The following is a 12,199-nucleotide window of genomic DNA, read 5'->3' on the forward strand; positions in this document are numbered from 1 at the left end:
TAAATTGGTTGCACCAAAATGCCAATCTAGCCCCAAAATAACACTTATTATGCTTGCTTTATTAAAGATGCCTATATAAAATCATCCACAAGGTCGTCTGGGACCTGGGACCTCTTTACATCAGGGGCATTCAACCTTTCCTCACCGTCCCCCAGAAGCTCAATGCCAACTAATCCAGAAAAGGACTGGAAGACTTATCCTTCGCCTCAAGCCCAGAGACTGCATCTCTCCTGCCCTTAAATCTCTCCATTGGCTGCCGGTGACCACAAGGATCAAATTAGACCCCCTGCATTATCCACAAGGCGGTCTGGGGCCTGGGACCTCTTTACATCCAGCTTTTCCGCCCTAAATACTTCCCGACCAGAGTTCTTCGGTCCTTTGGCTCCAACTTTCTGCAGGTGAAATGTTTCTCCAAGCAGAGAGTGGGATGTAGATCCCTTTCCACGGCTGACTCCTTCCTTTGGAATGGCCTTCCTTCCCCCCTCCGCCTTGAGCCCCTCTTCTAAAGTTCCGGAAACTTTTCAAGACTTTCCTTTTTTCCTCTTCCTTCCCTCTCCCATTATTTATTTAAATTCTTATTACGTGCCGCATGCCTGTAGGCCTCAGGGCGCACAAAAGACAAAGACAAGACACACATTCTTTACGTTCTAACTCTCCCTCTACCACTACGACTGGGGACTGGTGCCTTCAGAGTCATACAGGGGTCAGACCAACCCCCACCAGTCCCCCTGCATTCTTTTCCAGCACTTGCTCTCAGGCTCCCTTTCCCGAACTAGCCCACCTTGTTCCACCCTGCCCACCTCACTCATTCTCACTTTCCCCCTTTTTTCCCCTAGCACTTGCCGTCTTGGCCCCCCAGCACTTCCCCATCCCCTTACCTGGAGGCACCTCACTCCTGCTTGTCTCCCACTAACCACTCACCACCTGCACTTAGCACCCCCTCAAGCACTTGCACGGTAGGATTTTCACAAGGCCACTATAACTATTTTTTGCTTTTTGTTGTTACTACCTTGTGCCCCCCCACCCATCTTGTCTTGTGTCACCTGGAACGACTTGTGTATAGGCACCATACAAATGTCCAATAAATAAATAACTAAAATGCCATGCCACAGCAAGAAATGGTTAGATTGCATACACCAAAATGCCAGTGTAGCCATGTGATAAGACTTATCATGCATGCGTTATCAAAGATGCCCACTAACAAATGTCATGCCATAGTATGAAATGGCTAGACTGGTTGCACCAAAATGGGAGTTTAGCCACTTTATAACACTTATCATGCTTCCTTTATCAAAGATGGGCAGTAAAAATGATGTAGGCACACCGAGCATCCACCCATGCATCATACACTCTTTCATTCACACATACACACACACCATATATAATGCATATATTTCTTACCTTCAGCCCGGGTCTGCACTGTGCTCCTCATTGCATGCCGGCCTCCAAGGAACCATGGAAGCCCCCCGGTTCCTGCATCACATGAGCAGGAACCAAGAAGCAAAGGGTGCTTCCTGAACATGCACGCAGGAGCCAGAGTATACTGTGTCACTGCCCAAAATTGTCTTAATGTGTGTGGAACTGCAAGAGCACCTCCACGCACATTAAAATGTGCAGTTCTCCAACTTGTATTCCCAATGGGCCATGCAAGGCTAGGGAAGCAAAATAACCACAAACTTGGACATGCACGCTGCAGAACAAAAACTGTCAAAGGGAAACCACATTTCCCTTTGACAGTTTAAGTCAGCTCAGGGGCGCTCCTTTGGCTTCATAAAACATCCAGGAGAGTGCTCAATGTTTACAGTGCACTGGCTCGTCGGTTCCTCCTTAATGAGCGAGGGTTGTGGCGGGTCAACACTCCCTCGCCCATTTTGGGCGAGCCGCCACTAGCTATACTGCAGGTCAAGTAGGGGACCTAATGAGCCTCATACTGCTTGTGCATTCAGGGGAAAAACATTCACATGCAAAAGCCAGCAAAGAAGGCTAGTGAAAAACTCAAATGTGACATGTGAGGGGAAAAGGTCAGCACAATCCATACAGCGCTGATGAGGAGGAGCTGCACACTGATGGGAGTTTGATATTAATTTAGGCTACTCCTTCAAATGGGAAATGATAATTGGTAATTTTAACATCTGTTTCCAAGAGCTTTGGAACAGTTTCCCCTGTAAAAATAAATATTACGTATACTCTCCTTTCCCAGCGTTCCTCTTCACTCGTATGCAGTGTTTATAGACTGAAAAAGCACATATTTTGACATACACAAAAAATGTATCTGAGGCAGGACCAACAATCTAAAACTAAAATCTTTTTGAAAGTCACACTTGTGTTAACTTTGGTATGCACCTTACTCACCCTGAACACAAGGGTGTCCCTTTGACTGGAGATCAATTAACTCTGAATTTAAAGATGTCTCCATGAATGGTGAGGACATATTCTGCAGTTTAAGGGTGTATCATTGACAAGTTAATCTGGAAGATGACTTGTCCGCAGACACATACAAAATCTTGTAATGAACATCATGTCTCAAATCAGCAAATGTAATGGAAATATGAAAATTGTAAATGTTGTTTGGGTTGAAAGCATTACATACATTGTATAACAATCTATTTGATATCAGGTTCTCCCTGAAAATCCATTTCCAAACTGGAAGAGGTGCTACCAACCTCTGAGAGAAAAGTAAAGTTAAGGTTTGCGACTTAATCTCTTGCAGCGGAAAACAAACATGGGCCATGGTCTTCGGTGATGTTAGTTTGTCATAACTTTAATAGCAGCACTTCTGGTGAACATAGACAAGAAGAATATACAGGTTCCTGTGCAATCCTAGACCTTGTTCCACCATCCCCTAAATCAGCATCTCTTTATATATTTTTTATTTGATTACTTTCAAAGCACTAAGCAGAATATTCCTATAACCTCGTCAAGGAGGGTTCTGTCTTTCCCGATTACCACAATAAAAGGCTCCCTAATGCCTGTCTATTTCAGACATCGAAGGTACAAACCAAGCCTTCAATACACAACTGTTGCAGCTGCGTTCAACAACTACAGTTGAACATTAAGATATAACAGTGGTAGTCTGGAAGCAACCTTATTTATCTGCTTTTATATAAGCTGGCAGAGAAAGTGTTCTTCTAAATAATTGTGCTTGTACAGCAGTTTCAAAACGTGAGAATAAATACATTGTTACATTGCAAAAGTATTTGTTTTCATTCTGCCTGCATTCACATTATTCAAAATGGATTATCTTTCTTGTCTAAATGAAGGCCTCATTTTCTCAAAAGAACACACATCCAATTATTACCTTACAACAACTTACAGTCCCATTTCTCATCTTTTTGCTGAATATAAATGCATTTGCATTTTTCCCTTACAGTCTGTAAGAAAGGCAAGTGGAATATGTCTGACACACATGTCTAGTCTGGTGATGCAGCAGACAGTTAAGCAAACATTCAGATATTCTCTAAGTGGTCTTCTCTGGGTCACAGAGGTCCAATGATGCTTAGAGACTCACATTCAGCCTATGCACTGATAAGAGATGACACACAAACTCCACTCCTATTCTGAAGACTACATGCTGTCCTAGTGCCCATAAGCCTAGCTCCAGCTGCCAACAGATGTAGCTCAGAGATTTAAGTCATGAAGCAGTTGGTAGTTACAACAGACACCAGAGATCAGGAGCTGGAGCTACTGAGGAAATGCCAATTCTTTTTAGTTTTTCAGAGTTGAGTTCCCTGCCTTGCTCTGTTTCCCGCCAAGCTCGTGATGTACAGGGACCAGTTGCAGGATGGGGATGACCCCCTGGCCACCATGCCTTAGTCCTTCTCACATGGCCGGGGACACTCTCAGTGCCTTATTACAAGTTAATCCTTTAGGCTTGGATTCTGCTCACTCCACCGGCTAATTAAGGCTGTAAAGCTCTAAGAACTTTAACCCTCCAAAATCCCGTGTGGGACCATGCAGGGCAATAGTAACACACCCACCTGATCCACTATGGAGATAGACTTAAGCTCTCTTTCTGAGCAAGGCAAAAGCTCCAGTGTAAGAAAATATGCCTTTCCCTTTAAGGGAAATCACTTCTATACACTTGACAGCACTAGTTGGTGTTTAGATACAGTTACAAACTCACACGTAACATCAGAGAAGCCATTTTTCAGAGCTCTGGAGACACACTGTAAACTCAGACATTCCACAGAAACAATGTTACAAGTCCACAGCTTCAAAGAAACACATTTTCAATTGCATTATTCAGCAGCTGGATGTTCCCACACCAGTTATTTGATGTTGCTATTTCACTGTGTGCCTTGTATTATGAAGAAAGCAGAGTGAAAACAGCTTACCTAGTGTGTTTCCAGCATTTAATTCATATGATGGTATCATAAGAGATTTCTTGTCAGTGAAAGCAACAGAATGTGGGGTGGGCTGTCACAGGCCAGTTATGGGTTTGGTGCAGTCCCCTAAGCCCAAAGAAGCCTCAGTTGCAGTTTGGGAAACAAACCAATCCCAACCGTCACCCATAAACAAGCCACAGGTTCAAACACTCACTAGAAAGTATCACCCATGGAGAGGGGAGAACCCAGTATAAAAGCGCACAGGCCCTGTTGATGAGTGAGTGTTGTTGGAGCGGGAGGCTCAAGTTTGAAGGTAGTTTCAGAAAAGCTAAGACTGGAAGGGGTGCAAGCTAGAGATATGACAGTATTTGGAGAGACAGAGGTGTAGAAGGGAAAAAGAGGCTGAAAAGAGGACAGGGGGGTGGTAAAAGTGGTAACATCAGAAACAAAAGGTGATACACAGAAGGTGATGGTAACAAGAGGAGGTAAATAAAGATCATATCAAGGTGGGGGTGTTGGCCCCAAGAGGTGGTAATGAGACAAAGACAGAGGTTATAACATCAAGTAAGGGAGAGAATATTGAGGTGGAGATAGGGCCTCCAAGAGATCATAGTAAGAGGGTGGCAGTAACATTGGGTGGTGGATACAACACTGAGGTAACATCAAGAAGTGTTCAAGTGTTAGGGATCCCTAAAGTCTGCATCACCTCTAAGCCTGCACCAAGCTATTTTACGATAGAGGTTCTGAGATCCCCAAAGACCACAGGAGCTAGAGAACAAACAAGTGGCGATGAAACCCCTCTTGCTCACTTTAAGGACCAGAAAGGGCTTTCTGTGCACCTACAGAGGCTTGTGAGGTCCACTCAGGTCTAGAACTGTAGACTATCCTGGCACTCTTTGTTTGAAAGACCCCCCCATAATTATTTAAGTTGGCCATCCTGTGAATATTCCTCAGAATAAAAGTCTGTTAAGCCATTACTAAAGTAGTGGAGATAACAAGTAAGCAGCAGGTTTGGATGCGATAAATGTTGCTGTTCGTAAGAGACAGCAAGGAATCTGTAACCAGATAGTGGAATTGTTTTGACTTGTGCGTACTTCCAGTATAACGTGCAATGGTGCAGAGTTTACCGCAGCTAAATAGTAGTTTAGACCAATATATTGGAGGACGATTATGTTATCCTCTTAGAGTTCTGCAGAGCCCTGCCCGATAACCACTGTCCTGCAGGGTTTTATGATGCACAAGTTCATTTTGGCATGTTGTGAATCGGGATTGAATGATGATATAGGAATTTGTGTGAAGTGATACACACATTTTGAGAGTTATATGAAGTGAATGAAGTATTAAAACCATAGGGTATAATGATAGGCGTTATGAGTTGGTTTGTCATGCAAAATTGTGTTTCAATGGAAAATTGTGTTGGGTGTCATGTAGCAGCCATAAAGCAAAGGTGTGTGCTTTAGAATAAGAGTTTAGGTTAGTAAGTTGTTTAACACGTTTGTGCAAGGACTGAGTACAACAAATAGACATTTTTCCTGGAGTAAATGAAGCACAGTAGTGTACGGGTCCATGAGCAGTATGGTGAATTTTAAATGTTTTGGGTCAGGGTCATGGAGTTAGTGAAACACGTTTGTGTACAGTCCATGAGGGTCATAGTGATTTAGTAGTTGTCATTGAATTAATGAAATGGTAGAGTACGTGTCCATGCTATAGTAATATTGTATCATGTAAAGAAGTGTATTTGGTTATGGATAAATGAAGCACAGCTCTGTAAGGTCCTTAAGTTGTCACAGAGGGAGTCATTGGAGTTGACACAAGATCACATCTAGCGAATTGGTTTACCAATTTTAAATGTTTTACTCTCAGATTTATTAATGCGAGCATTTGGAGTTGCTAACCCATGTTCGTGTGCTTGAATAATGCACTGCACTCTTGCCGTTGCATTTGTTTTATGTGTTCTTGGTCTAGTGAGTCTCTTTTCTATCCATTTCGTTCTTATACAAGTTCGTTTAGGAGATGTGGTGGTGTGAGTTATTTTGGTAAGTTGTTTTAGTTGTGTTTATGGCACATGGGTTTGTGTATGTTTTCGGTTTGGCTGTAGGTAGATCTTCAAATTGTATGGTTTGACTGGAATTAAGTTGGTGAGAGTGGTTGCTCTTTTTTGAAGAGCTAGGTTGTGCTTGGGGGTGGTAGTCCTAAGGTTTGGGCGTGGCGAGAATTGCGATTGTAGAATGTCTTTTGCTCTTAATTGAAAAAAACAAATGAACAGGGTCATTAAACCTGGTGCATACACTTCTACTGATTTTCAAACAATGGAACTGTTTTGTTTTCCTTTAGTCAATGACTTAATATACAACATGAATTATATTTGAAATTAAAACATATTTACAATACATTCATCAATTCACAAAAAACATATCTACACTTGATACATTGGTGTTCACCCAAGATGATTGTCTTGGATCACAGTGCAAGACATACAAATACCCTTCAATCAGTGAGGAATAACATAGAAACAAATGTAAGAATTCAGTAAGGTGTAGTTAATTACCCAGCTTTAGCAGTGTGTGTATTGGACACTGGGACAAAGAGTCGACACAACTGTGTTGCGGTCATTTCTAGCTACACTGTGTAGCTGCAGTTTGGTAGGCCTTCATCAGGACGAAAATAATTGTGGTGGGAAGGTCCTGTTCGCTCGTGTTTAAATGGTGCCACGGCGTTGCTCTATGGCATCCAGACTGGAAAGCAGTCCAAAAACGGTGGCTGGCAATCATCAATTGTTGTTGCATACCACATGTATCCTCTTTTGTGAAATCCACCGGTGGCAGATTCTAAATATCTTCACTTCCGCGGGAGCGGGATATGTAGGGCACTGTCAGGTTGATATAGTCAGGCCTAAGTGGAATAAATCAACACGGAGAAAACGAGCGTGTCCAGCAAAACTGAAGGGCCTCCGGCATATGTTTATACAGTGTTCTGAAGCAGTCATTGTCCACTGCTACTTACCATGAGAGCCCCGCTGTCGAGATGCATGTTTACTATAATGGACGCTTTTATAATATCTTCTAGAGGTGGTCTGACGGTTAACTGGAATCCAACCACTTGTAACACATTTTTATATATCTTTGCCCAATTGGTCGAGACAGAGGGTACTAGCATTGATACATTCTTGGCAGAACAGTTCAGTGCAACCCTTAGCAAATGTTTGGCACTGCTGGCTAAAAGGGGAAAGTGGCAGGGTTTACAGACACACCTACATCGATACGATGGGAACATAGTGCAGGCAAAGAAGAACAAAAGGCATTATCTTAGAATACTAAGGACCCTAGCCCTGCCAGCACTTAAACACTCCAGGGAAAAAAGGACGATTCTCCATCGATATAAGGGAATCCTTAGATCCCTCAGAGTAGAAGCACATATTGAGCGGAATCAGGAAACACTTTGGGCCTTGGTGAAGAACAACCATGCTAGTTCAAGGACCAAACGTCTGCGCCTGACCAGGAAAGGGTCTCGTCGATACCAGAGCAGACATGGATGGACTATTATGGGGGGAAATGTGAGTTACTTGTGAAGAAGTTGGATTGCCAACTTCCGTCTTCCCATGACCCAGGTATATTTAGTTGGGAGAAAGACGACATATTGTGGGCCATAGGACATGCATCCCACTCTTCCTTATAAAGAAGGACCCCCTGCTCTGGGTAGGCCCCTTGATGACTCTTTACCAGAACATTTACATGGGGACGTAGCAGACCCTAGGAACTGTAGGCTGATTTAGGTTCTTCCAGCAAAATCATTTCCTCACTATTTTTAAGAGACTTAAACCATCAGCTTGAGCCATTAAATCTGCCTTCAATCTGCCAGGTGGGGTTACGTTCCGGCATGGGTGCTACACTAAACGCACTTGTCGACCACTGTCAAAAGAGGGTGGGGCGGGGCCGGTTATATGGCATCCATAGACATTTCGAGTGCTTTCGAAACCGTAAGCCAAAATACTTTAGGGAATAAACTCCATGACTGGAATATTCCAACTCCTTTGCTTGTTGCACAGTGAATCTGTTGTGAGGGTGAGATTGATCAGGGAGGGGGCCATGTTGGGCCCAATACCCACCTTTGCGGGGATAAGACAGGGCTGTGTCATGCTCCCACTCTATTCAATCTCTATATCTCAGATTCAAATGGGCTCTGGGATTCAGGAGTCACGTTTCCAGTAAAACTAGGCAACTTGTTACTAAACTGGCTGGCATTCGCTGATGATATCATCTTGTTTGATAAAACACCCATAGGACTTTATAGGAAGTTGATTCTCTTCCATCAATATGCCGTTGACAATAATCCAAGTCCAAGGTATCATTTTTGCAACGGAAAGGTGTGCAGTGGGTTTGTCTGGAAGGTGGTAGGCTAACCCCTGGAGAGAGTGAAGACGATGAGGTATTTGGGGTTTACTCTCACAAATAGTCACTCGAGGGAAGCATGGAAAATCTTTCTGAAGAACAGAGCAACACCTTTGTTGGCTCAAATGAAAAAAGTTTATTTCCAGCTATGCTGTTACTCCTTACTTCCCCTGGTCAGGCTTTATTTGAAGAAGGTGGAGCCGACCATCTTCTATGGGTTGTCCATAGTACCCTTCGATTTGGGGCCATGCTTGAACTCTCTGCAGGGCCTGTTCTGGAAGAAAACGCTGGGCCTGGCAAACTCCCGACCAAATGCGGTCATTAGGCATAAATCTGGTCTAGTCTCTTTGGCCAGAAGGGCCCTTTGGGAGAAGCTGGCAGAATATGCAAAACTTTTGAATCCTCCTAGGAACTCTCAAAACTGGGTGAACCTTCCACTCTACACTCAGCAACTTCAATTGAAGAGTTCAAGCAGGAAATGTGTCAAATATTCCTGAAAATAGGCTCAACTAGTGCAGAGCTAGAAGTCACACATAATCTAGCCAAAAAGAAGCTGTTCAGTGTAGACAGGTGTGAAACTTGTGGTCTATTGGGGACCTTCTCCCTTTATACTGAGTATGCAAAATGTAGAAGGAAGAGAGAGGAAATTCATCAGTATGTATTTTTATTTCGCGTTTCTAACATTTGGAGGGTCTACTTGCGTTTTGTTTAAATCAGATCCCCCTCGAACAGAGAAGCACGTGGGACAACTCCTTAAAAAACACATACTGTAGGTTCTCTACGGATCCCAGCGGGGAGGAAACACTGAAACATATTGTTTTACAGTGTACTGGTTTCAGGGACATTAGGCTGCATTACCTGGCATCTATGGAACTTGCTGAGTTCTTTTGGGCCAGATTAATGTGGGGGAATGATGTGCAATTGGTAGTAGCCCTACATGCTTTTCTTTGTGTGGCTACAAAAAGGTTGGAGGTATTATCGTCTAGTTAGTTCTTGGAATCATATCCTACATTTATGATCTTGTGTACATTTTATTGCATTGTACTACATTCTTTGCTGTTATTTTATTTTCTCTTTGAATTTTGTATTTTATTGTTTGTGAAAGGCTTATTTCTATAGGCTGAAACACAATAAAAACAAAACAAAAAAACAGTGTACGGTTCAGGCACCACCACCAGATATCATGGAACCTGCAGTTTCTCGCCATGAACTTCTTTTGTATTTTGTTACTCCATCTCTACTATGACAAACCGCAACAATTTGTCTTAAACATGTCTCCTTCCTTTGTTTTAAGATGTTGAATCCTTTCAAAATATGTTCCATGAGCTCTTTCAGAGGACTACTACTTTACTCCACAGGATCACCAACATGTGGAGTGTCTCTTCTCAAAGAGTAAACCTGTCCTATTTCCCCTTTCGACATAGAAATACCACCCAAGAGCAAAACTGCCACCCGAAAGTATAACATATTTGTGCAGAATGAAATGTTTTATTATGATATGGCACCCGTTTTTATTGTCAATTTTATGTGGCTAGGTAAACAGACAAAATGGAAACACGTTTGGGACAGAAATCGTACTGTTAACAGATGGTGAAGATGGTTCTGACACACGCCGGTGCATTCCCGACGTGACCAACAGTGGAGTAATCGTTCACATCATTGCGCTGGGGCCAAATGCTGAGAGAGCTCTTGAAGAGATAGCAACGCTGACAGGTAAACTGGTCTGCAGCACCTTGTCCATGCGTCTCTTTGAAGAGCTTCAATATGACATTGTTTAGTCAATTAAAAGGAGAGATCACATCCTTTTTTAGATCTTTCAAATGTGAAATGCAGCCTAACAGTGGGGATAGTGGCTTTCAGGTAATTCTTCATTAGACCTCAATGGCTCCACCTCACGCCTTTTGGCCTTCTTGATGCAAATTCCGTCCCTGTAAACTGATGAACAGGACCGTTGGCTCAATCGAAAACAAGGGGAGAGCCACATGTGCTTCTATGATGCTTCTCTTGTCCCTCTGCACGCCAGTTCCTCCATCCCCACCCCACAGTCATGCTCCTATTCCTACTCATTCCTTATCATGGTACCCTCCTCACCTCTCTGTCCCCGACATACCACACATTCTTGTCCCTGTCTGATATGGTCTGATCTCCTACCTGCTTCGTGTTACGGTGCTATCTAATCTGGTGACTCACGACCATGCTTTATGTGCTTCATAGACAGTGATGACTTTAGTATTGAATTGGACTATTTCGTAAATTGTATATCTGTTCCACCTCGTGCCTGTCCCCGCATCATCCTGTATCACTGCTCCTCGGGAGGTAAGCATTAGAGGGCTGTATTTAAATTATGGGTTTTGCCCAAGCAAACCGTGCAGTAAACATTTAGCTTAACCAATTGTGGTAGTATTATGTATCTGTAAATGCACCGGGTGGATGTTAAAATATAAGTGTCCGAGTGGTACATCATGTTTGTGTCCGAACAAGTTTTCGGAGGTGGTCAGCTAGACCTGAGTCTGGCAAGGGTGTCGATGGCCAGTGCTATATGTCTTGTCTTAATCTGATCTGTTATCCTGATATGTTATAACGGACAGTGAAGCACTTACCAGAACTTGACCAGTGTCTTCAGTTACTTGCAGGAACCTACTACATTTTGGCGATGGTCTGCTCTGGTTTGGAGAAGTTCATATCGGAGGTACCAGGAGTGCTGTGGAGGAGGGAGCACCCAAAGGTGGACCACTGCCCTCTAGGGACCCATCCGCACCCACATGTGTGGGTGCCAACTGGAAGAGGGGTGCCAGGCAGGAGTGTGCCACGGTCCAGAGAGTTTTATCTGGGGGACCTGAGAAGTACCTGGCTCGGGGGGCTCCCAGAATACACTGCCGTGGTATGGAGCGCACCGGTGGTGGGATGGCACCAAACTAGATAGCCCAGGAATCTTACAAGTACAGTGGCAGGAGCCGATGGGGCAGGTACTGTCCAGGGATGGAAGCAACAGTTTGCACAGAGCAGAGGGAAGCAGTGAGACGGCATGAGCTCCGTGCCGGAGCCTGGAATACGTTTTCGGCCTTTGTTGCTGTGGTGGGACCAGAGATCAGGGGAGCCCCTTTCCCGTTGGCGGACGGCAAGAAAATGGTGATGTCATGCCGTGGAGACATGCGCAAGTCATCCTGTGAGATGTTAGTCTTCGTTTGCGGCGTTGCAATGGGGACAATGTCTAACAAGGACTGAGGTTGCTTGACAGCAGGGGATGAAGTGTGCGTTGTTATTAGGAGTCTGCGTAGCATTGCACACTGCTGTGAGGGTGGCAACTGGGAGGACAACAGAGATCCAGAGTTGGACGAGGTAGATGGCTGATAAGTAATTATGCAAGCAATGAGAAGGGGACAAAAAGAAGAAGTGTGATTTTGGACCTTTCAAGAGGGAAAAGCGATAATATGTCTCGGATCGCTAACAACCTGGACCTCAGTTTGGTTAAGGAGGATTCGGATT

General features: G+C 43.9%; 1 protein-coding gene across 1 annotated transcript in view; it reads left to right on the forward strand.

Moving 5' to 3' along the window:
* LOC138560069 (calcium-activated chloride channel regulator 1-like) overlaps nucleotides 1-12,199 on the forward strand; it is a 620,781-nt gene that overhangs the window by 411,438 nt on the left and 197,144 nt on the right. Inside the window, exon 8 of the mRNA XM_069642744.1 lies at nucleotides 10,249-10,426. Coding sequence (XP_069498845.1) covers nucleotides 10,249-10,426 — 178 coding nt within the window. The remainder of the gene's footprint in view (nucleotides 1-10,248; nucleotides 10,427-12,199) is intronic.

Source organism: Ambystoma mexicanum, chromosome 1q (genome assembly GCF_040938575.1).
Source record: "Ambystoma mexicanum isolate Mex_15411 chromosome 1q, UKY_AmexF1_1, whole genome shotgun sequence".
Classification (NCBI taxonomy): domain Eukaryota; kingdom Metazoa; phylum Chordata; class Amphibia; order Caudata; family Ambystomatidae; genus Ambystoma; species Ambystoma mexicanum.